The following is a 23,304-nucleotide window of genomic DNA, read 5'->3' on the forward strand; positions in this document are numbered from 1 at the left end:
GCTTCCTTATCAAGACATTTTCCTGTAATGCGTGTTTTAGTACTCCAGCCGGTTCAGCCATATGCTAAATCTCACAAAATCCTTTGACTTTGATCAAAAACGAAAGAAAAAAAAGCAAGGTTTTAAAAGATAAGAAAAATATGAGAGAAACACAATTCGCCAAGGATATATCAAGCTTTGAAGAACTACCAACATCTTCCATCATGTGTGGTCTCCACCTGTCGTCAAGGGGTTGAACATTTCGAACTTCAGCAGACAAATAAAATACACACGTTGCATACCCTTTTTGAATCAGAGCAACTTTCATGGATTCCATATTCGGTTCATAGATCAGTTGTATTAACATTGTGTATCTTTTTTTTTTTGTAGGACTGTATTCATTTCTCGCTACGATCGAAATAATACACCAAAAATCACCCCTTCCAGAATTGAGCATTGATGCTTAAAACTTACTTTCCCCTTACATATCCTTTCAAGTGTGACGCATTATCTAGCACGTTGTATCCTGCAACCAGACAAGTAAGCTATAGCAGCCTTGTTACACTACTGATACATCGTTGTTGCACCTCGTTTCCGGGAAGCTCGCAAGGGTATAGTAGATTCACGCACAAACAGAGACAAAATGAGCAATCTTTCAAACAACAGCTTTTGTTATTTTTGGGGCTATGACCAAACGCGCGAAGAATACGCACCACTGTGGCTATTTACGGGCTTGTGGCGCCTGTGAACGTTAAAGTACACTTTATTCCACATTTTCGCCACTCAACACTTGCCGTCGTCCTGTAGGCTGGTAAAAACAAATCGGTACGCCGCTCCGAACTTAGATGCTGCACACTATGAAACACATTCATACGCACGTTCACCACCATACGAGTTTTGTCCTGGCTTGAAAGAGAGTCTAATTTCATAGATCTATTCGCGTGCAGTTTTGTTAAACACCGCTACCTACAAGTAAATGATACTCTACACACATCGGGGAATCCCTAGAAGGACGCACACAAAAAGTTGGCAAAAAGGAAGGAACTGTACAGCTTCGCCAGCTTCAAAAAGATTTTTCATAAATCGCGACAAGACTCGTAGAACAGATCCACCCATTGGAAAGGATTGTTTTTCATCCAGCCATTGCCGCTTTTTGCATTGCGCAAGATGGCAAAAGGCATGGCTGATTTATTTTAATGAGTGCTTACTTCTTTCTCTTTGCTCATATCTTGCTAACCAGTAATAAATGTATAGAATTGCTACTAACACTACCAAATTGTTACCGTTCACGGGTAAACCCTAAGACTATTTTTTATTTAAATGGATTGTGGATTAATCATAATTACTTCAAACTCCAATTTATTTCGTTTGCAATGTTGGTTTTACTCGTGTGTTTTGCTGCGTTTTCCATTGCGTCGCATATTGTATGCAGTAGCAGTAGTACAAGTAGTAGTGCTGGTGGTAGTAGTAGAACTAGATTATAAGAGCTGTAATAAAACGCATCAAAAGAGAAGAAAGAAAAGAAAATGGAAATATTCATAAAATGGTGATTAATTATATCATATGGTATGAGGGGTGGAAGGAGATCATAAAGAGGAGAAAAAACAGCGCGCGCGTTAGGAGTAAGATAACAGTTCAAACAAGTAAGTTGATAACTGTTGAACAAAGTGTGACCTGTTTCCTCGAAAAAACGGGAACGTGTTAGAGAATAAAATGTAGGAGGATAAAAACACATGAAATAAATGCATAACAATATATAAACCACGTAATATGAGGAACAAAATCAATAGCCCTACTACAAATCAACTGAAACAGGAAAATAAACATAAGAACAATCGAACTGCCTATAAAGCTTTGCGTTACAGCATTGCGCACAATAAAATTTATAAAAAGTACGATTCCAATACAATTTAATGTCATGAGTACAGTTCTAATATCAGTATTTATCCTAGACTAGTTGATATATATATAATTATTTCAGGTAACAATGAATATACGTTATATGCGGTATATAGGTATTACAGATCGTAATAATCGAATTGAATTATACTTTCATAACATACAATCATATCGTATAACAGTCAATGAATATTGCATATTTGATCGCAATGCAACCCATAGAATTACAAATAGTGCGTAGTCATATTGCATTATGAAAAACAAATCATATAAAACCTACTAATATATGTAGTATAAATTGATATAGTAATGTCAATAATCATTATGTAAATGGAATATTCATATAAAGGTGCTATCATCATAAGTCAATAAATCGTGTTAGAAAAAATATTGGAAAATGAATATAACAGCTTTAGCAAAAAATCGCTTCGATTTTGCCCGACTGGAGAGGAATAATTTTTCACTAATGAAACTATAGTGAAGATATTATATCGCTTGTCTGCTATGTATCCATCACCTGGTGTGAAATGTATATATGAAATAAAGGATATCGAAACATGTAATCGATCGATAAAAAATCCACAAATAGACCTTAAGTATAGAAAATATGTTTTGCTATTTTCTACAAAAGTGCAAATGATTTAACAATATTATAATATTAAATATGTTGTACCATAATGCATGGTTCGTACGAAGAGCGTATCATAAATCACAACAATGTCATTTTATATTGTCTACGCATCAATTGGATATAAATAAAACGATATATTGCGTAACATATATTTATATTAAAGGCACATACACATTTGCAATGAATATATAGCTCAATAATAATATCCCCAATTTGGCAATATACATCAGTTAATGCATTTGATAGAAATAATTTTGTAAATAGTAGCTATTGAAAATGCAGTCAATGTTAGTTCATGTTCATATATATAACGGATCTAACAAATCGCAAAAATAGAGAAGACACAATATTCATATTAAAAGGTTGCAAAATACAATGTTTATGCACTATTGATTTATATATAGGGTACTATAAAACCGCATATAATATAATGTAACTGATACAAAACGCATATTGATAAATATATATGTAGAAATGTATGTATAATTTTAAATTCAAGTGAAAATAATGTATCGCATGATAAAAATCATTCATTCAATTCATTTACCGTTCCAACTAATACACGAAACAATACAATAACATCGATATTAATGCAAGTCCCAATCGGAATCGAATCTGGATCTCCGGGGGTTTCTCCTCTGCGAATGAGCCAGAACAATTTGTTAGACATACGCACTATGAGCAGACAGAAATATGTTACCATTTTTAGTGATCTATCAAAATATAATGATATTAGCACCTAGAGTAACTGTACATTGTGTTGCATTTCAAAATGGAAATTGTTCTAAAAACCGCAGAGCGAAGCTAAATCTGTAATTTGCTTTTGCTTATTATTGTAAGATCATGATCATTCGTTGTAAAATATTCGACTTCCATACCTTAATTAAACCCTTTAAAATTCAATATAGATATCAAAAAACATGTCTCGCAATGTTCTCACATTGTTAACACAATATGAATAATACGTTCAATTAAAAGAATAAACAGAACCTATTTCACAAATGTCACGACTTTGCCCCGAATATCTTTAATAACAACACCAAGGACAGGAAGAGGAGATTAAATTAAAGGAAAACCCTAGAGACATAGCTACACACAGTGAGAAACGGACAGAAGGCGCGTGCATGCATTGGTCACTAGACGATAGTGAAAAGAACAATTAAGAAAATATAGAATAAAAATACATAAAATACTTTTTTGGAAACTAAATACAAAGTTTAAGGGGCTATAATACAATGTGATGGATATCGCGAAATTGGAATGATGCTGGTAAAGGTTCGGGAAGAAAAAGCCACGTACGAAACAGCACACGGTTCACCAGTTAACACCGTACGCATTAAGACTGGGCTATGCGATATGTATTGATCGCATTTCTTCTTTTTTAGGACGAAACACTTACCTTTTCAGCGAATACAGTACAGAATTTCGCTGCATCCGACGGCTAGGGCAGAGCGGAGGGTGACTTCCAAGCCAATCTCTCGTGTCCTTCGTCGCATAGCCGCAGTTGGAAGATGGGTGGGTTTTAGTGTTTAGGAGCAAGAGGAGAAGATGGAACAGGTGGAGGCAAACGCACCCCATTCCATCGCTGTCAGTATGCTTTCTTCTGCTGTTGTTGCTCTCTCTTTCTCTCTTTTGCAATCTCTCGTGTCTTTCTCTCTTGCTTTTTTCTTAGCTTCTAATTCTTGTCCTGGTTGGATGCATTCGATTGGTTTTGGGAGCCCGCACCACCCTGTCCCGGGTAACCTCCACCGTACGGGTAACCGGCATATCCCGGTTGTCCGCCTCCACCGCCACCACCGCCGCCTCCACCACCACCGCCGTAGTACTGTTGGTACTGCTGGCCACCGTAGCCACCCGGGCCTTGCTGTTGAGGGCCACCGCCACCACCGCCATACTGTCCGCCACCGGCCCCGCCAGGTCCACCGGGCTGATTTCCACCGGTAGCCGCCGCAACCGCTGCCGCTGCCGCTACGGCCTGCACTTGCAAGGCCTAATTAGTGCATAGAACATGTGGCCGCCCAAAATATGGGGGTAAAACAAGAAGGAGCGTATGCGGGAGAGGGATGAAGGAAAGAAACGCAAGGATGCGGTGGTTTTGAGCAAAATATAATGTTTAACACTCGGATGCGAGCCAGATCACGATTGGTCAGAAAAGATACATTCACGTGGAGGGCCGTAGTTTTTTATACGAACGTTATTTTTGTTTGCAACCCAAACACAAGTCAAGGAAACGATAAAATATAGAAAAATGGACAAACGTTTAAGAAACGGAATGATGGAAACAAAGAAAATCATTAACTAACAATACTAAAGCGCATAGCAGACTGACATGTTCCAAAATCGAAATCAATTTTATCCTTGGGGCAATTTATGTGTGAACGAATGCATGAATAAATGACTAAACGCACTTAACATTCGTGTAAAAAGGAAACAAAGGTAAAGGTAACCTTTACATCACACCAACTATTCGAGATCGAAACGGTAACCAGGAATGGAAGAAGGCACATGGGAAGGAGTGATCAGAGAAGGTCATTTTACCTTGTTTGCTGCTATCTGCTTCTCGATGGCTTCTGCTTCCTCGATTTTACCGATTCGCCTGTAGTATTCGGCCCATTCCGCGCTGTAGTCAGCCTGGCCACCGACTTGTTGTTGCTGCTGCTGTTGCGGTGCTCCAGCTCCTGCGGCTGCCATCACTGTTTGACCTTGCACATTTTGATTAGCTTTTGTTCGTTGGATTTTGTTTTTACAAAACAACAAAGTAACGTAATAATACATAATTGGAGGGAAAAGCATAAAAGGAAGCAACCAAGAAAGGATGATCGATGTTGAATAGGTGTAAAAAGAGGTAATAATATAAAAACAAAGAGCGTAGGAAAGCACCATGTGCAATGCCGCATGGATAGGAAAATAATAGAGTAATAAAATAGCAAGTGAATGAAGAAATTGAAAACAATAATACAGACACAAAACCAGAATAAGCCACGACCCAGAAATGTCGATCAGCAAAGGAGAAAAAAGTACAGAGAAAATTTCATTAACACATCGTCCAGAGAATGACCCAGTGATAGATGGAAATGCAAGGGCAAGGTGGGTTACTACTGGGAAAATTATGCGCGAGAGATCATGAGGGTTAGAAGATCGTTAAAGTTGTAACAAAAGGATGAAATTACCTGCCATCGTTCCTTGGGCGGCTTGACGCGCTTTAACCTGCTGTTCGATCATTTCCGCTTCGCGATGCATTCCCATTTGCCTGCAAACAAAAACCAGCAGTTAGTCTGGATGGTATTACGAAAGCCAATTAGATGTTGTTCGCTTACTTGTAGTACTCGATCCACTGTTGCGAGTAATCAGCCTGTGGCTGTTGTTGTTGCTGAGCAGCAGCTGCTGCAGCAGCCGCCGCAGCTGAAGCAGCATTTGCCTGTGCCGACTGCTGCTGATCCCAACCTCCCTGCGACTGGTAACCACCACCCCAGCCTCCCTGCTGGTACGCATTAGGACCGCCACCACCACCACCGCCTCCACCTCCGCCACCGGCACCGTTGTTCTGGTACTGGTTCACGGAGACCGACGTCGACCCGACATACACCATGTTGATCTCCATGTTAATCTTGTCCTGGATCAACCGCTTCGCCTCGTCGACCTGGTGCTGTTCGCCTTTGCAGGTGAACGTTTTTTCGTTCGTTTGATTCTGCGACACCTTGCGGTCCATCTCCGTGTGAGCGCCGGACTGCTGATTGATCTGCTTAATCGTATCACCACCGCGACCGATGATGATCTGCAAAGGAAGCATGTGCGCGCAAATTAATCACCCATCCTTGTACTTGAATAGGACACGCGTTACTTACACCACACTTCGATACCGGCACCATGAAGGTGTACTCCAACCGCGTCACTTGAGGGGCGTTGTAGTTGTTGTAGTTGTTATCAGCATTGGAATTGCCACCCATACCGCCCCGGCCACCATGGCCTCCGCCATCCCCGCCTCCACCGCCGCCGCGAACTCCACCACCCTGTTGCAGCTGCTGCTCGCGACGCAACACGCTGTCGATCAGCTCCTCGATCATTCGCTTTCCATCCTCGACCTGAGCCTTCGAGCCGAGAACTATGCAGCGTCGATCGCCGGGACTGTCTCCACGGCCCTGTATGAACTGCAGCTTGCAACCCGATTCGCCCTGGATTTTCTTGATCATCTCGCCGCCCTTGCCGATAACAACCCCGACGGCTGCCTTCGGTACGAACACCTCCGCCTGCTCGGCACCGTTCATGTTTTGCCGCTGCGAGTAGGCGTCCTTTTCCTGGATCAGCTCATATACCAGCTGCTTCGCGTGCTCCACCTTCTGTGGGTCGCCGGAAATGCGCAACGGTTTCTCCATCTCCTGCCCGGGCCCGTCCTGGATTATCACCATCTTCGCTCCCGTCTTTTCCTGCAGCTGCTTTATTGTTTCTCCACCCTTGCCGATGATCAGCCCCACCTTCGAGCCTGGTATCATCATCTCCTGGTACGTGCCGAATCCTCCGCCGCTGCCGCCTCCACCTCCGCCACCGCCTCCTCGACCACCATTGCCACCGCCTCCACCTCCTCCGCCACCACCACCACCACCCTGATGATTGCCGTTGTCCATCTGGCCGTTGTTCACCATCTTGCTGATCAGTTCGCGCACACGCTGGCTCGGGTCCTGCGAACCAACGCCTCCGGGAGCGCTCGGGGAGTTAAAGTTGTTGCTGTTGTTACTGTTATTCTGCGACAGACGGGCGGCTACTGCTGCAGCTTGGGCGGCGGCTTGCATCGCAGCCTGACTCATGCCAGTAGGCGAGCTAGCATTATTGTACTCAGTCTGTCCACCGAACTTCTTCAATTCTGGCCCCGAATCGTGATCGTCGTGTGGTCTCTTCACTGGTTGGTGAGGCTGCTGCTGCTGCTGCTGGTGACCACCCGGGTGTATCTTAGCGGCAATCTACGGGCAAAGAGGAGACGGAGAACGTGACACATGAAATAAGATGTGTAATCTCGAGGAAATATTCGAGGAACGCGAATGTTCAAGGATATTCCGTGTTTCAACCCCGTTGCTACCTTAAGCGAGAAGCATCGGGATTTCTTGGAAATCCACCGCAAGTTAGCCATCTTGCTAGTGTGAGGTAACGTTACAATATCATCACACGTCTCGTGTTCTATTATCGAATGGAAGATAATTTCATGGGCCCCATGGGCCGTGATTTAAGCTTTACCCCGGTGATATGGAAATTATCACTTCCCTTTTTTTGCTAGCATAACACAAAGCGACTCCCTTGTTTCTCTCCCTCTCACTCTCTCTCTCTCTCTGCGAAGGTTCGCCGCCTAACGTTGATGCTAATTTCGGTAGCGCGCGCGGCACAGCCGTCGTACACGCACTTTTTCCCTTTTTTTCTGAACCACGGCGCGCCATCTGACAGACGCGTCAAATTTTAAGGCTATGGCCGGGGAAAGAGAAACAAAGAGAGAGAGAGCGAGAGAGTGCGCACCCGAGAGACTTGCTTGGGGAGTAGCTGCTATGTTACCAACACAGAAAAAGCAGGGCAACATCGTAGGGGGGAAAATCCGCACCAAACTGACAGACAGCCTCGATTCGCCACGATAAGACAAAAAGGAGAGCGCGCGCGGAAGGAACCACAGGGACTTTTCATCGTATCCGCGTACCCCCATGCACACAGCACACACACACACACACACACATACACACGCAGAATGCGCGCACGCATATTCGCGGTGTTCAGCGGTTTCGATGATCCGCCGTCTAAGCGAGGCACGCGTTTACAGGGCACATTTTTTTCTTTTTTTAGAGAGAGATGGAATATCACCTCATTTCGACGCGACAAGGTGTGCAAGGTGCAAGGATGAGAAGCTGCTCGCAGAAACCGACCACACATGCACATGCAACTTACGATTGCCACAGCCAGCCAGCCAGCAGGAAGGGTAGCTCCAAAATGCGTTCGCCGAATGCACACAAAGGGCCACAGAGGATAACTTGTTGTCCACACTTTGCTGTGTTTCGGTTTGCTTAACCTCACACAATCGCTTGAACTTCGTATGGATCTCGCCAAAGCCGACCGAGATGAACGAAAAAGGATCAAAAACTGAACCGCATGCACACGTACCTTCTTTTCGCACCGTACCGTAGAGTTAAGTGTGTGCGCTCACAGCCAACTAGGGACACATTGTAAATCATGCATGGCTAGCTAACACATTACACAAAACGCCTAAACTAGTCCTCGCGCTCGGTTACGGGAAGGAAAACTCACGCACCAGGGAAAGCGGCTTGGTGGGATGTGTGGTGTGTGCGATCCGCGAATAAATAGGAACTTCCTCGCGGGTGCACTCAGCAGACACCCTTTCGCCGGTCGCACGGGTTTCACACCTTTCTTCACATTTGGCGATGGTGGCCACCGAATGCGAAAAAGGGGGCCGCAGCCGCCGCAAACGCTTCTGTCTGCTCTTTTTTTTTTCTTCCCCCGAAACTATCACACGGTGGCGCGCGCGGCTGGTGCTCTAATCACGAAACATAACGACGAGAACGAACGGTGACGTGACGAAACGAAACGTGTGAGCACGGTTGAACGAAAAAAGAAAAGAACGGAAAAGAAAACATCGATCCAATCCGCCACCGTCGTCGTCGTCAGTCGTGTGTGCCCGGAAGGAGCTCTCGGTCGCGTATTGGAAAACACACAGCCGCCGCGGCCTACTACTACTGCTGTTGCTGCTGCTGCGCCTAGCCTAGAATGCAAGTGGTGTGTAGCGCGAATAAAGGTGGCGCTGCGCTGCGGCGGCTACACCACCATGTTGGAAATGCTTTTTATCGATTTTCCCCCTTGGTGTTTCCACGGGCTGTGCACACACACACTCACCCTGCCACACGCACATCAGCGCGGATCGGCGTGAAACGACACGCACACATCGCTACACACGACGCACCCGCCGGTGCGAGATTGAGCGCGCCGCCTAGCTATGACAGGCGGCTTTTTGCGGCTTCAATACATTGGCACACCCAGCCTAACGGGTGTGGTGTTGTTGGCTGTCTGTGCGCGCGCTAACCACGGCCGCCATTTTCAAGCAAGGGGCAATGAAGGAAGCAAAAAAAACTCGACACCGCGATTGTCGTCCACCTTTACGACGATGGGAATGTGGCTCCTCGTTAGGAGGAGACATCGTTACTTCAAAAACCACATTTAGCGTGCATTTGTTGTTTTTTCTTTGCTTAATGCACACTCGACGCCTTTCGTTCGCCCATACTAGCAAGAAAGCAGCGTCCGCTTTCCATCGAAACCCCCTGGCATTGCCCACACCCGTGTTTCCCTCTTCCCATAGCCCTTTACTCACTTGTTTGGCTCTCTGTAAAGCGGCTGCAAATGCTGACGATTGACTAAAATTTTGCGAGTTCTGGTTGGAATAATCACTCATTATTAAAAGAAATGAACCGATAAAGTAAAAACGTTTCCACTGCCGGAAGTCAACACCGAATCCGGGGACTAGCTTGTCGCTGTCGCGCTGGCTGCTCTGCTGGGAGGGAGAAGGGAGTTTTGCTGAGCTGCTCTAGCTGGTTCGAGGGTTCGTGTACACTATTCTCGCAAGCCTCTCTCTCTCTCGTCCGCTTCCTTCCACTTCCAACTGCCTGCGCTGCTGCTAACGCCGCCGTTTTGATGGAACCCACGACCTTTGCTCACGACAAACCACACGGGAAGATGCTGCTTCCGCCGCAGAACGCTACTTTCTTTTAGTGCTGAATGGAATGGGGTGGTGCCGTCCAGCGCCGACCGATGCGAAGGGCTTGCGTGGGAGCTATAAGTGGACACGGATGTGCGCCTCCTCTGGCGCTACGCTCCAAAACTTTTCGATGCTTCACAGCACACCACAAACCAGTACCTTCTCTATGGTTTACGCGATCTCTTCTTCTTTAACTCCGTCTTAACGGAAAACACGCCAAGATCTTTTCGCTGTGTATCTCCACGTTCTTGCGCTCTTTTTCTCTCTCTCTCTCTCTCTCGTCTGCGCTCCCGTCTCTCATTCGCTTTCGTTCTCTTTCGCTCTCACGCTCAGGATGCTGCTGCTGCTGCTGTTGTTGGTTGATCCAGCCCCTGCCACAGGAGGACTTGAACTTTTCTTTCCGCTCGGTTCCGGGGCCGTTTCCGTTTTTTTGCTCGATTGAATCTTTCCAAGAAGCGTCGTGAGTCACATCACGATTGCAGTAACAGGAACAAGGTGGCGGAACTTAAAATCACCAGTGCGGCCGGCGACCAGAGCACATTGGACAGAAATTATAAAACTAAAGAAAAAGGAGCTATGATGCTACTAGGCACGGATGGAAATGATTTTTTTCCACACATCACACGCAGTTCTCGAACGTCTTGCCACACCGAAGGAACTCGAAACTTTTTATGTGCGTCTGACAGAAATTTTCCATCGCCAAGCCTCGGATGTCAATCCCGCTTACGGGTGCTTCTACACACACCACGAACGATGGCGAGACGTCATCTCGCCTGCAACGTCAATCGATCCAATGCTCTGGCGAGACGAGCGTGTGCTCATAATTCTTTTACGATTTATATCTATTTTCACTATGTACTGTGAAGAACTTCAAAACATGATTTTCAATTAAAATTATGATTAAATAAAATATGATGTTTAACACACAATAATTTCTATTTTGAGTCATAGTGCTCTCAACAGTTTGTCATCCAACGCATGCTCAAGGTGTCAAACCATTAACCTTACGAATCACAAACCGAACAAAACAAACCGTTTTGTTCACTCGAACAGGTTAGAAACGAAAAACACGCATCAAAATGTTTAAAAGCTACATAGATTGCATAGAATAATGTATATGAGAAATTTACGGGAGAGCTGTAGCTTTGGTTCTCGACGGCATTTCCATGAACGGGTGTTATATTTGGTCTATATTTCAATACAAGCATTTATAACGAGACACATAAACGACATATTAAAATGTGAACAAATGGCAACGTACTGATTAGATGAATATACGCACGTTCAGCATTGTGATACGGTAAGTTTACGTTTTTACTCAACGTTGTTACATTTATTACATTGATCATTTTATCCCGTCTTCCATCACGCGGACTGTATGGTGTGCCGTGGATTTCTAGAAATACGAGGGGCACAATCGAATGAGAGTTATAGAACTAAAACACGCCTTTTCGTCGAATTTTGTTAGAATTTTGCCATTATCTAAAAAACCTTAGTCCCTTCTTCGCTTTTTGTCGCCTGTTTCTAATCGTTTGCGGTCCCGATGCCCGCAAGATGGGCCGATTTTATAGTGTAGTTTTCTTCCAAATACGTTTTTCTTCATTGTAGATGATTAAAGCCTTAATAAACTCTGTTTCTTTTTTTTACCACACCTTCCATCCCGTATCGTCCACTATCCTCTCGTGTATCGGGACATAATTTCCCCGCTTGTTTTGTGTGCATTCAATGTTTGTGTGTGCATGACTCTTCGGTGCGATTCTACTGCAAACTACTGTAATGGCTACCTAATATGCTGCGCTTGGATTGATGTCCATTTCTATTACTCTCCACCGTGTTATACGCGCGAAATAACCCTGTCAACCGCCAGCGTGTGCAAAATAGAAGGGACTCGTTTTTGAACGGACTGATTCTTGCGTTCAACGAACGACGGTGTAACCATTCCTTCACACTACCAGCTATTCTCCATGCTCACTACACTACCCTAACCCGCTTCCTCCTAGCAATGTATCCTAACAGTGTTTTTGTTTGTGTGTTGTGTCCCACCATGCTGTAGGTGTATCATTTGTATGTTCGCACTGTGTCGCATCTCTGTGTATATATATATATATATATATATATATATATATATATATATATATATATATATATATATATATATATATATATATATATATATATATATATATATATATATATATATATGTATATATCTAAACGACACATTGTTGCGGATTCATATGCTCATATGAATATGCAACTCAAATCTTGCTTCACGTTCCGGGTTACAGATTCTGTACATACCAATCAATATCGCACTGAGGCCCACGGCAACTGATATGCCGAAATTTTTGTTTTTCTCTCCTAGCTATGCAATCTGCATCATACGCCCTTCGCTTGTGTTGTAACCAGTTAAAGAAAAGAAAAACATATTTATATATGTTACGTGCGACATAATCTTCCTTTTTGAAGTTTTTACGTCGATATTAGCTGCAAATAGAATGAAACCTTCGTTACACTGGAATTGCTTCTTCATGCTGCGTCACGGATAATATACTTACAGATTTGACTGTTGCCTTGATGAAATCCTTTTTATGCGATAAATCGTGTTGCGGGTATTTAGCGTACACCTTCTTGCACACCGTTTTCATCGTTATTTCCTCCAGATTTGCCTCATCCAGGATCTCTTTCAGGTATTCTTTGATATCATCCTCCTGCAATGGGCCACGAGAATTGTTAGTTATGGGTGCTGCCACAGCATGGCCAAACCAAACAAACTTACACTCGGCGGGGCAGCCGTATCTGTCTCCTTTTCCTGTTTGGCCTTCTTGACTAACGGCTTCTCGTCCTCCGATTCGTTGTCGTCCAGCTCAGGCTCCTCTTCATCTTCCTCTTCTTCCTCTTCCTCGTCCTCTTCACCAGAAGAGCTACGGTCACGTCCCCGTTTTGATTTCTTCGCGCTGGTTACTGCTGCCGCCCGTTTCGGTTGTCCTCGTCCTGCGAAAATACGAAGCCTTCAGCAAATGACACAAGACATACCCTAACAGGTGTGCATACCTTTTGCAGGGGTTGAATTTTTCGCCTTATTGTTGGTTACTGCAGCCGAGCGTCCACCACCTCGTACCGTGGCCATCGACTTCCGTTTCGGTCGTTCGCTATCTTCGCTATCGACTTCCTCTTCCTCCTCGGATTCTTCTTCTTCACTCTCGGTATCCGCCTTGCGCTTCCGACCCCTAGCTCTTGGTGACTGTCGCGCGGTAGTACTTGGTCGTCCGCGATTGCCACGTGCCGGTGTTGTTTTCTTTTTTCGCTGGTCCTCCTGCAAATGGCACAAGCAGATACGAAATTAAAGCTATCACGCCATAAGAAAACGCTGCCTGGTGGTATTAATACCTCACTGAAATCATCGTCGCTAGCGCTCTCCTCTGATTCATCGTCGCTGTAGCGCTTCCGCACGTTCCGTGCCGAGGTTCGACTTCCGCGTGCCGGCGCACGAGCAGATCTTCGTTTACCAGCATCAGAGTCCGATCCAGCGGAAGGGTTATACTGCAAACATAGGCTTAGTATATTAAGCTATCGGTTTGTCGAGGTTTCATCGAAACGAAGTACAACACTTACATCAGATCCGCTGTCCGATCCACGGCGAGCCCGTCGGCCTCGACCCACTTTAACTGTTTCTTCCTCTTCCTCCTCGGAGGTGGTGTAATCTACGTATAAGGAATTATCTGGAGTGATTATGTAGGTAGAAAAAGGAAAAAAGAAATAAAAATCGAACTAAAACGGTACATTTCCCAGAGACGTGCGAGAGAATTCATATTCCTAGTGTCAGTAAGATGCCCAAAGCACACGCACAAATGCAAATAAAGTTGTTAGTTGCAGTTAAGTAAGAATCAATGCAATGGCCCTTGAATTCTACTGTTACCCATAGTGCGTAAAAACCCAATCCAGAAGCATTGGACAAAATATTGTACAAGGATTCAACCAAAATCAAGTAGTACTCATAATCGAAGTTTAGCATACCTTGGTAACCACGACCAGCAGTTGATCGCTTCGGACGCCCGCTAGAAGACTTCGAGGATGCATTTTCACCCCGGCCACGACCACCACCCGCAGCTGGTGCACCTCGCTTTACAGGAGTTTTCTTCTTTGGTGCCTCCTCTTCGCTCACCTCTTCATCTTCATTTTCCTCTTCCTCATCCTCTTCTTCTTCCTCCTCTTCGCCCATCTCTTCCGGCAACTCTTCATCACCGTCCGGCTTCAACAGGAAAGAACAGATGCGCCCCGCCAGCTCCTCCTTGCTGCCCTTCTTGTCTAATGCAAGGATCTCCGCCAGTTGGGCGAGCTTCTTCACGTCTAGCTTCTCCGTTGCCGATACCCGCTTCCGGTACGCGTCTGACCCGGCAGCGACCTCAAATCCATCGAACTTGCGCAGGTTTCGCCGCAAGACCATCGGTTTGGCCGGTCCGTCGTACATGATCGTGTGCAGTGTCTGTAAGTCATCTACCTTAGCCTTCGTGATGTTGGCATCGATTAACGCGATCGAACCGAGGCTTTTGCCACTCGGTTTTTCCGCATCGTCCACGTCTGCTTCCTCCTCGTCGGTTAGTTTCTTTGCACCGTTGCGATTCTTCCCTTTGGCTTCCGCTTCTGCCGTTGCCTTTGGTTTGTCTGCGTTTCCATTATCTCGACTATCCGCGTCGTCTTCCGGTTGACCGTTTCCACCGTCGGTGGCCAACTTGCTATCCATTTTTGATTTCTCGTCCCCTGATGGTGATGCAAATGAAGGCAGAATAGAAATTAACAGCTACGCTCGCTGAACGATCGTCTTCGATCACATACCACTTTTCTCATCGGTATTCTTGGTTTGATTTTTTGCATCGCTTGGTTCCTTCAACGTTAACTTCTTATCAGTACCCGTTCCAGTGCTATCGGCTTTGCTGGTACCGTCGTCAGGTGCTACACTACCCGCTGTCGCCGACTTCACACTACCTTTGTCGTCCTCGCGTTCTTCTGCCTAATCTCCATGCAATGTTTGGCACGACACGTGAAATAAAGCAAAAAAGAACACAATATGAGCATGAAGTACCAAGGGAATGTATTAACATAAACAAAAGAAAAAAAAACATTAGCACCACAATTCTGATAGAACATATCAAACGCTTCGATATTCCACGTTGCATACACTGATACCGACAGCAAAGAGATGCCGCTGGAGACACACATGCGGAAAAATAGTTTTGTACTCGATTGATTACTTAATACCGTGGACGGTGGCTACCCTGGAGAGCCGCTATTGAAAACGTGTTTGACATACATACAGCGCCAAACAAATCCCGCGTATGCCGTGGCACTGCGAGACGAGCAGCTCGTGTGACACGGGTACGATGCAGTTCGTGCTTTCACCGCACGCTTACGGTGAACGGGTTAGCTCTATTTTTCAACGATAGTCTTGAACGCACGCACGCCACATGCTAATAAATAGTTTGCCTTCTGAGAGATAGGCACATTCAGCCGCTACTTTCCTCCATCCCAGCTTCGGTTTGTAAAGTGTTGTTAACGCGGCGAAGCGAAGACATCGCCACCGAGAAAACAAACAGTACGCCATTAGGGGGAAACGAGAAGGAACGAGCGTTGACGCGTTGGGAGCGGCGGAAAAGTTGTACACGATCCAGCAGGGAAACTGCGATTCACTCTTATTTGGCTCATCCAACACGCACGTGTTTGCAAACAGTCGTAATCGCGAGCCGTTCACTTAAACCATCAGTTGAAACACAACAAAATACTTGCCGCCCGGGATAACACGTACCATTTTCGATAATTTCTTCTCTTCATCGGCGGCGTTTGCCGACATGTTTTATTCTTCTTCTCTTCTTGGTGTATCTTCCTATGGGCCCTTCACTGGTACCATAATCTCAGGCTTGCCATCATAACAATTGTACTGTAGACAGCTAACATCTATACCTTGGAATTGACTGACCGACTAGCGTCGATTGCTGAATGCTTACACGGTAAATAAAGCACTTTTTGTGTCGTTTCTTGTCGATTCCAACAGTAATATTCTTGCTTTTGTCGATGGCATCTATTAATACACCAATGCTTATCGATTTATCTTCAAATGCGTTAGCGATAACAGCTGCTATGAATTTTCCACATGTTGCGAATTTGAATTTCAAACATCCCATAGGTGCGAACCGTTAATTGATGATATAAATTTCATACTGTTTGCATTAATTGTATGTCCTACTGACAATTTTATACTATTTCGCAGTAGTTTTATAAATCATTTTACCTGATATTTTCATTTCTCATATGATACAACATGAATGTAACTAGTATTTAATAGGAGATATAGGTAAGAGTGTACATTATTGTACGTATGGATAAAAACCATAAAAAAACATTGCCTGATGCGAATTTAACTTTTTGTCAAATTTGACAAAGCGTTGTTTGTGCGCGCGGGAAATATTTACATTGATTTTGTACCAGCGGCATCCTGTTTCATGAAATTATTTATAAGTTTTCTTTAAAACGTTATAATGGGAATTAAAGGACTTTCGCAATTGATCGCCGATGTCGCACCATTTGCTGTGAAAGAAGGAGAAATTAAACAGTTTTTTGGTACGTTTAAGCATCTTATCATTTACGAAAAAAAAAATAATGTTACACGTTAAACATTCTAACAAGTGCCATGGAAATTGTATTTTAGGTAGAAGGGTTGCCATTGATGCATCAATGTGTCTTTACCAGTTCCTGATAGCCGTTCGTGCCGAAGGTGCTCAGCTCACTTCGGTGGACGGCGAAACAACATCGCATCTAATGGGAACATTCTATCGCACCATCCGGCTGCTGGAAAATGGCATCAAACCAGTCTACGTCTTCGATGGCAAACCACCAGACCTTAAGTCTGGGGAACTGAATAAACGTGCCGAACGGCGTGAGGAAGCTCAAAAGGCTCTGGATAAAGCTACTGAAGCCGGTGCTGTGGAGGATATTGAAAAGTTCAATCGGCGCCTGGTGAAAGTGACCAAGCAGCACGCCAATGAAGCGAAGGAACTACTCCGTCTTATGGGCGTCCCGTACGTGGAAGCACCTTGCGAAGCAGAAGCTCAGTGTGCATCGCTCGTCAGAGCCGGAAAGGTTTACGCTACGGCCACCGAGGATATGGATGCGCTTACGTTTGGTTCTTCCGTTCTGTTGCGCCACCTGACGTTCAGTGAGGCACGCAAGATGCCTGTTCAGGAATTTAATTACGACAAGGTGTTGAAAGGGTTCGAACTAACGCAGGACGAGTTTATAGACCTATGTATCTTGCTCGGATGTGATTACTGTGATACGATCCGCGGAATCGGACCGAAAAAGGCAATCGAGCTCATCAACAAGCACCGCTCGATTGAGACGATCCTGGAGCATCTCGACACCAATAAGTATATCGTACCGGAAAATTGGAACTACCAGCAAGCGCGTCAACTATTCAAGGAACCAGAGGTATTGGACGGCGCTTCCATCGAGCTGAAGTGGAACGAACCGGATGAGGAAGGTCTGGTGAAGTATCTCTGCGGTGACCGACAGTTCAACGAGGATCGTATTCGATCGGGAGCAAAGAAAATTATGAAAACAAAAAACACTGCCACCCAGGGCCGATTAGACTCGTTTTTCAAAGTGTTGCCTTCAACTGGAACGCCAAAGCGTAAAGTGGAAGAGAAGAAACCGCTTGCGGGGTCGTCGGCTAAGAAGGCCAAAACGGGAGCCACAAGGGGTCGTAAACCAAAGTAAAGATGAGAAGAAGTAACGCTCCTTCGACAAATTTGTTAAATTCACTTCAGACAACGTAATGTTTTCTTTCATCACATTTCCTCTCAAACGTGTAATAAAATATGGTAAAATAAACTTGCTTGTTTTTCTCGATCCGATGGAGCTCTTTTAACACATGTACTGCTTTGCAAGTGATCTAAGAAACCGATTTTTTCTTACGGCCGCCGCTTCTCGTTTGATTTCCTCGTTGTTGTTTGCATTCAGCTCCAGCTGACCAAGAAATGAAATCTGCAATGGAAAAGGATGAGATATAGAATATCAACGCCCCATTCAACGGTTGCTTCGGCGCAATTAGATCTTACCGCTTGCAATCGTCGTTTGTGCTCGCCTTTCTTGTAGTGCCAGTTGACGATAAACTCCAGTAGAGTCGGATCCCAAATACAGCTGTAGTATGAATCCATTGCATCCGAATAACCGGCCACTTTTTCACTGATACTCTTGAACGCTAGCCCGTAATCGGTTTCGTCAAAAAACTGGCAGAGTACTGCCGCCTGCACGAAGCAACCCAAGTTCGTGCTGCACTTTACCATGCGGCGTATGAGAAAATCATCGAACAGCGGACGTTGCAGGTGCACAGTGCAGTATTCGGTTCCTGAAATTAGCGCCGTCACGTAGTACCGCATGGCTGCCTCGTAGTTGTTTGCCACAAACTCTACGTCTCCTTTAAGTTTTAGCCAGGGAATATTGTTCGGGTAGTATTTGAGCGCTTGATTGAGTAGTAGATTGAGCGCCTCGGTAACCAGCTTTATGTTGTAGATTGAAGTGCTGAAAAATGATAGAGCAGATTTTTTTTTATAAAAATGAAACGCAATAGGAACAACGGCACCCGTTGCACTTACTTGTTAACATTCGATGGCCACAGAAACATATACTCAGCGTTCATTTCGAGGTTCGATTCGTCGCGCAAGATATTGTGCAGTTTAGTCAGCAGAGAAAGAAGAATAGAAATGACCAGCGGATCGCGCAGCTTTGCTATCAGCAACACCAGCGGGCTGTCCGGTGGCAATTGTCGCTGGCGCGAACCTGGCGGGTTCAAGAACATCGGTAGCACCATCTCCCACGCTTCGCGGTTCGTTTTCTTTGTACCCTTGAACTTTTCAATGTCGAAAAACGCCTGGGTAATAGCAGAACATAACTCGATGCCCGGATAGCGCTTGTCATTTGTGATCAACAGCGCATTCCATTCGTTAAAGTTCAATAGCAGCGCGGCACAGTGCTCCAGAAGCTTGGCGTGAGGTGTTACATCGTTACCTGCACTGCCCACCGTCGCATTGAGACACTGCTTGCAGTTGCGAACAAGCTGCTGCTGCTCGGCAGGTTTGCGTGGCCACTCTTCCAGCACCTGCTGAATCTGCACCAGCAATCCCTCCCAGGACACCATCTTGCCGAGCTTCGCCATCAGCGGGTTAGACGATAGTTCCGGCCGTTGCGTTTCATTTTTCAACACCGTCAACAGCGTGATGGCGGTGGCGTAATCTTTTCGGGCTGTGAATTCTCTCGCCTTTCCAATAAGAATATAGGCAAAATCTTGCAGAAAGCCACGTTGCAGCGGAATTAACAGCTGCTCCAACGGGTATGGTATCGTCCAGCTTGGGTTGATCGTGAACAGCGGTTTCGAAGGGTTGGTACCGGCTATCTTTACCAACAGCTTGCGGACGGCGTTGGCTGAAGTACAAGATATAAGCTGACGTTCCAACTGGCCGATTTCAACTCGAGAATCTGCAACGTAATGATGATATTCATTATTTTTTTAACAAAGTTTTTTCCCTACAACTTACTCTTTATATCCGGTGTCACCCAATCACTTTGCAGGGCAATGCCTCCTAGCTGTGTCTCTGGTTTCACTCGTTGTGCACGAAAGTCTTTTAATTCTTGCGGTGACACCACCTTTGAATACGAATGCACGAACGATTCGAATGCGGATCCCAGTTCACCACCATACAAGGCAATGATGTTGTAAAAGTACTGCCTCAATAGGCCCCGCTGTTCGAGCGAAAACTGATCATACTGTTCGTTCGCATATTGGAACAAGGATTCGATTAGCTTCGGCTGTTGATTTTTGTACTTTTGTAACGCTACATTGCAACTGAGAATGTTTTCGCCGTCCATCACATAGCGGATGATGTTCAGCGCAACCACGGCCAGCTCTAGTTCCTTCTGCTCAATTGGATTACCATCAGTGCTGCCAATTGCATTATACCCTTCGATGTTGAGCTCAAGCAGCTTCCGCTGTGTCATCGGTATTTCTTTGCGGATGTTGTCCTCCTTCAGTATCACCACAATGTCAGAATAGTGATTGAGAATCGACTCGTGTAAGCGTTGCAGCAAACCATCTGGCTCTCCAGTAACTCCACATGCTAACAGATAACCCTGCAAAGTGTCTGCGTTAATCGTGCAGTATGCCGGTGGAAGGCTTGTGCGCCCTATCTCTTCCCTTTGCCACTGGGCATAGTTGTCTTTACACAGAAGAGCGTTTTGCCGTGCCAAGTCATACTTTTGAACATGAAGATAGTACTGGAGAAGATCGTAGTGGATTTGAGCACGTAGCTCACACGGCTTGATAGCGATAGCGGCATCGAACCGCTGCTGGTTAAGATCTGAGTTTGAATCGAGTGGTACGAAAGAATCATATGTTAGCACGCGGAACGTCTGAGGCTCCAATAAGACTTGATTGAGGAAATCGATGCTTAGCTGTGTGATCGGTTCCAATGCCGCTATGGAGCTTTCGTCACGTAGGGTGAATGCAACCAGCTCAGTTATAGCAGGACTGTGGAGAGGTGAATTATGAGTATTTAAATTAAATTGCACTAAACATAAGTGTGTTTACCCGTGCGTGGTGAATGGTTTCACATTTTTAATTGCACCCGCCCTCAGGACCTGAGCTCGCAGCACCCATCTATGGTACAGGGTAAGTGCAAAGGTTAGCGAGTGCTTTGATCCATCTGGACCCACAAGCGTCGCATTATGCACCAGCGATGGGGGAAGCGTTACCATTTTGCCAGCAGTTATGCTGCACAAATCGGACAGGAGCTGTATCTGCCGGGCAACTGGTAGCGTCGACTCGAGTTTATCTAAATCCCATCGCATGAAAGCTGCCACTTTGAGGGCAAGAATTTTCAGTGCAAGCTGTTTTTTGTTGTACTTGAGTCCTTCCGATTTGTGCGGACCTTCTGGATCAGGAGGAGCAGCGTCAGGGGTTTGATTTTGACCATCCGGAGCGATTGAAAGGAACTGTGTTATTAAATCTGTTGGTGATGGATCTGAAAATTTTACGAAGTGGTAAGCAGATGTGTTGTGATAGATTATTTATGTAATTCGTACCGGGATTTGCTTTGTTTAGATGTTTTGTTAACAGCGACGGCTTCAGCAGAAACTCAAACCAAAGTATGGTTTCCTCCGATAGAGGTACAGTTCTCGGTTTAAGTAAGTCCATGGTCTGTTTAATGCACTGTTTCGTTTGATAGATAGACGAATAAATCGTTTGCTTTCCTGTAAGTTTGATGAATACACAGGATTCTATTAGACTACCATCGATAACATCTCATAAACAGATTGAGTAAAAGATGGATTTGATCCTACAGGTGGATACATACTCGTCTCAAAGGTTAATTAGTGCATGTTTCTTAACGAACTTCGATGGACAAATGCTTTAAAAGGGTACAATTTGCTTGGATTGGAGCCACTAACTAAATGATTGCTTGTGATGCAAAACCCGGTAAATTAACTCTGACAGTAGCAAAACAAACAGGCTGCATGCCGTCAACCATCCTCGTGTTTATAATAGGTGGTATACTTCTATACTGCACTGAAGTTATTCTTTCCATTACCTCTAACACAAAACTCATGCTACGATATTTGATTTTTATGCACAATAAATAATAGAGAAAGGAAAAAAGTTTTCAATATATTGAATATGTTGGTGGTTATTATTTGCAATAATGAATATGCGCTACTCACACCCTTCATCAGTTTCGTTGTTTATTTGTTAATTTTTTTACAATATTACTCTTGTTACATATCTTTCTTACATTAGAGGATAATTTCTACAGAAAAGTTTTGCATTTAAAATATTATTGTACAATAGTCAAATAAGAGCTTAGTATTACCGATAATATTATATGACTCGCTAATGACGCATATATCCTTCAAACAAACAAAGAATATTTCATTCATGTTCGTTCTTCATTAAACAAAAAACCTATTATCATAATTCTCGAAACAATGCTAGAGTGCCAGGATAACTACTATGAATTCAAATAATGCTCACTCAGTGAGCTAAATAATTAAGACCGACTTCATTCTTTTGAAATTATACTCATCGAGAGAAACTGTAACCTCATCCGATACTAATAAGTGTCTCGTTCCTAGCTAGCGAAACATTTACTGACGATTTAAGCTTTGGCATTTCTAATCCTTAATTCACATCTTGATGCATATATTCCAAAATTCCTGCAATAAACGCATGTTTTAGCATACATATTACGTGCTTTTCATAACTGTTCCACTTCTGTACACAACAATCTATGTTAGATTAATCGTTGCTGATTCTCAATACGAAGCTTGTTTGCACAGAATCGTTTACGTTTAAAGTTTGACCTTAATAATCTTATCTATCGATGAATTTAATAAACGTAATGTTCACGTATTCGCGACATAAAAGGTTGTGTAAATCATACCACGCGTAATTCAGACCAATATGTAGCCCAAAGCTGAGCAGGATGAACGAACGAAAAAAAGGAACCACCGTTGCTGAAAAGGATTTCAGCAATATATCTCTCATCGATTGCAAGGATTTGGCTACGTGACGATAACGCCAAAGAATCCGATACTACTAATGAAAGAATAACACGCGCATTACACAATAGAAGAATAGGGGTAGTAAATAAATTAGAGAATTATGGTAGTCGAGCTTATTAAAATACATTCTTACGTACGGAGGAAGTAAACCAGGGGGTGGGAAATACACACGTGATGTGATTTATTCCCATCCCAGCCGACACACCGCATTAACTGAAAGATCATCCGACCGAATAGCAAAGGCAACAAGCATCGGTGGCATAACGCGTGTGGGAGGTGGAAGGTAAAATGTGGGAAATAGTAATAAATAAAAGAATGAGTAACAGTTAGGTCGCCCAACATTTCCGACGGTCGTCGGGGTCGTTTGATTTGTTTTTCCTCAGCGGATCCGACATTTCCGTGAAATCAGGACCCATGATGGATGGCAATCCACCACAACGGGGTGATTATTTTC

The 23,304-nt window shown here is 44.4% G+C and overlaps 4 protein-coding genes across 5 annotated transcripts; 1 reads left to right on the forward strand and 3 right to left on the reverse strand.

Annotated features, from left to right (window-relative positions):
• Positions 1-215: 215 nt before the first annotated feature.
• LOC128721605 (far upstream element-binding protein 1) lies at positions 216-9,941 on the reverse strand. Its single transcript, XM_053815374.1, has 7 exons — positions 9,861-9,941; positions 6,355-7,464; positions 5,827-6,284; positions 5,680-5,759; positions 5,048-5,229; positions 3,909-4,499; positions 216-1,466 (listed from the first exon to the last, which is right to left on the reverse strand). Exons 1-6 carry the CDS (start codon positions 9,939-9,941, stop codon positions 4,185-4,187), a joined length of 2,226 nt encoding a protein of 741 aa, XP_053671349.1. The 3' UTR covers positions 216-1,466; positions 3,909-4,184.
• Positions 9,942-12,469: 2,528 nt separating this feature from the next.
• Positions 12,470-16,156, reverse strand: LOC128730566 (protein DEK). Of its 2 annotated transcripts, none has more exons than XM_053823635.1 (9): positions 16,048-16,156; positions 15,081-15,255; positions 14,262-15,005; positions 13,860-13,948; positions 13,635-13,787; positions 13,299-13,560; positions 13,024-13,238; positions 12,803-12,955; positions 12,470-12,731 (listed from the first exon to the last, which is right to left on the reverse strand). In XM_053823635.1, exons 1-9 carry the CDS (start codon positions 16,090-16,092, stop codon positions 12,717-12,719), a joined length of 1,851 nt encoding a protein of 616 aa, XP_053679610.1. In that variant the 5' UTR covers positions 16,093-16,156; the 3' UTR covers positions 12,470-12,716. The 2 variants fall into 2 exon arrangements, with proteins under 2 accessions (XP_053679610.1, XP_053679609.1); XM_053823634.1 differs by having other exon boundaries at positions 13,860-13,966.
• Positions 16,157-16,777: 621 nt separating this feature from the next.
• Positions 16,778-18,112, forward strand: LOC128732198 (flap endonuclease 1). Its single transcript, XM_053825369.1, has 2 exons — positions 16,778-16,859; positions 16,948-18,112. The coding sequence occupies exons 1-2, from the start codon at positions 16,778-16,780 to the stop codon at positions 18,012-18,014; spliced, it is 1,149 nt and encodes a 382-aa protein (XP_053681344.1). The 3' UTR covers positions 18,015-18,112.
• A 29-nt stretch (positions 18,113-18,141) lies between these two features.
• On the reverse strand, positions 18,142-21,711 carry LOC128720011 (integrator complex subunit 8). The gene is made up of 7 exons (XM_053813656.1): positions 21,647-21,711; positions 21,375-21,542; positions 20,881-21,313; positions 19,832-20,820; positions 18,893-19,772; positions 18,356-18,818; positions 18,142-18,281 (listed from the first exon to the last, which is right to left on the reverse strand). Exons 2-7 carry the CDS (start codon positions 21,484-21,486, stop codon positions 18,162-18,164), a joined length of 2,997 nt encoding a protein of 998 aa, XP_053669631.1. The 5' UTR covers positions 21,487-21,542; positions 21,647-21,711; the 3' UTR covers positions 18,142-18,161.
• Between the last annotated feature and the right edge of the window lie 1,593 nt (positions 21,712-23,304).

This window comes from Anopheles nili, chromosome 2 (assembly GCF_943737925.1).
Source record: "Anopheles nili chromosome 2, idAnoNiliSN_F5_01, whole genome shotgun sequence".
Lineage (NCBI taxonomy): Eukaryota > Metazoa > Arthropoda > Insecta > Diptera > Culicidae > Anopheles > Anopheles nili.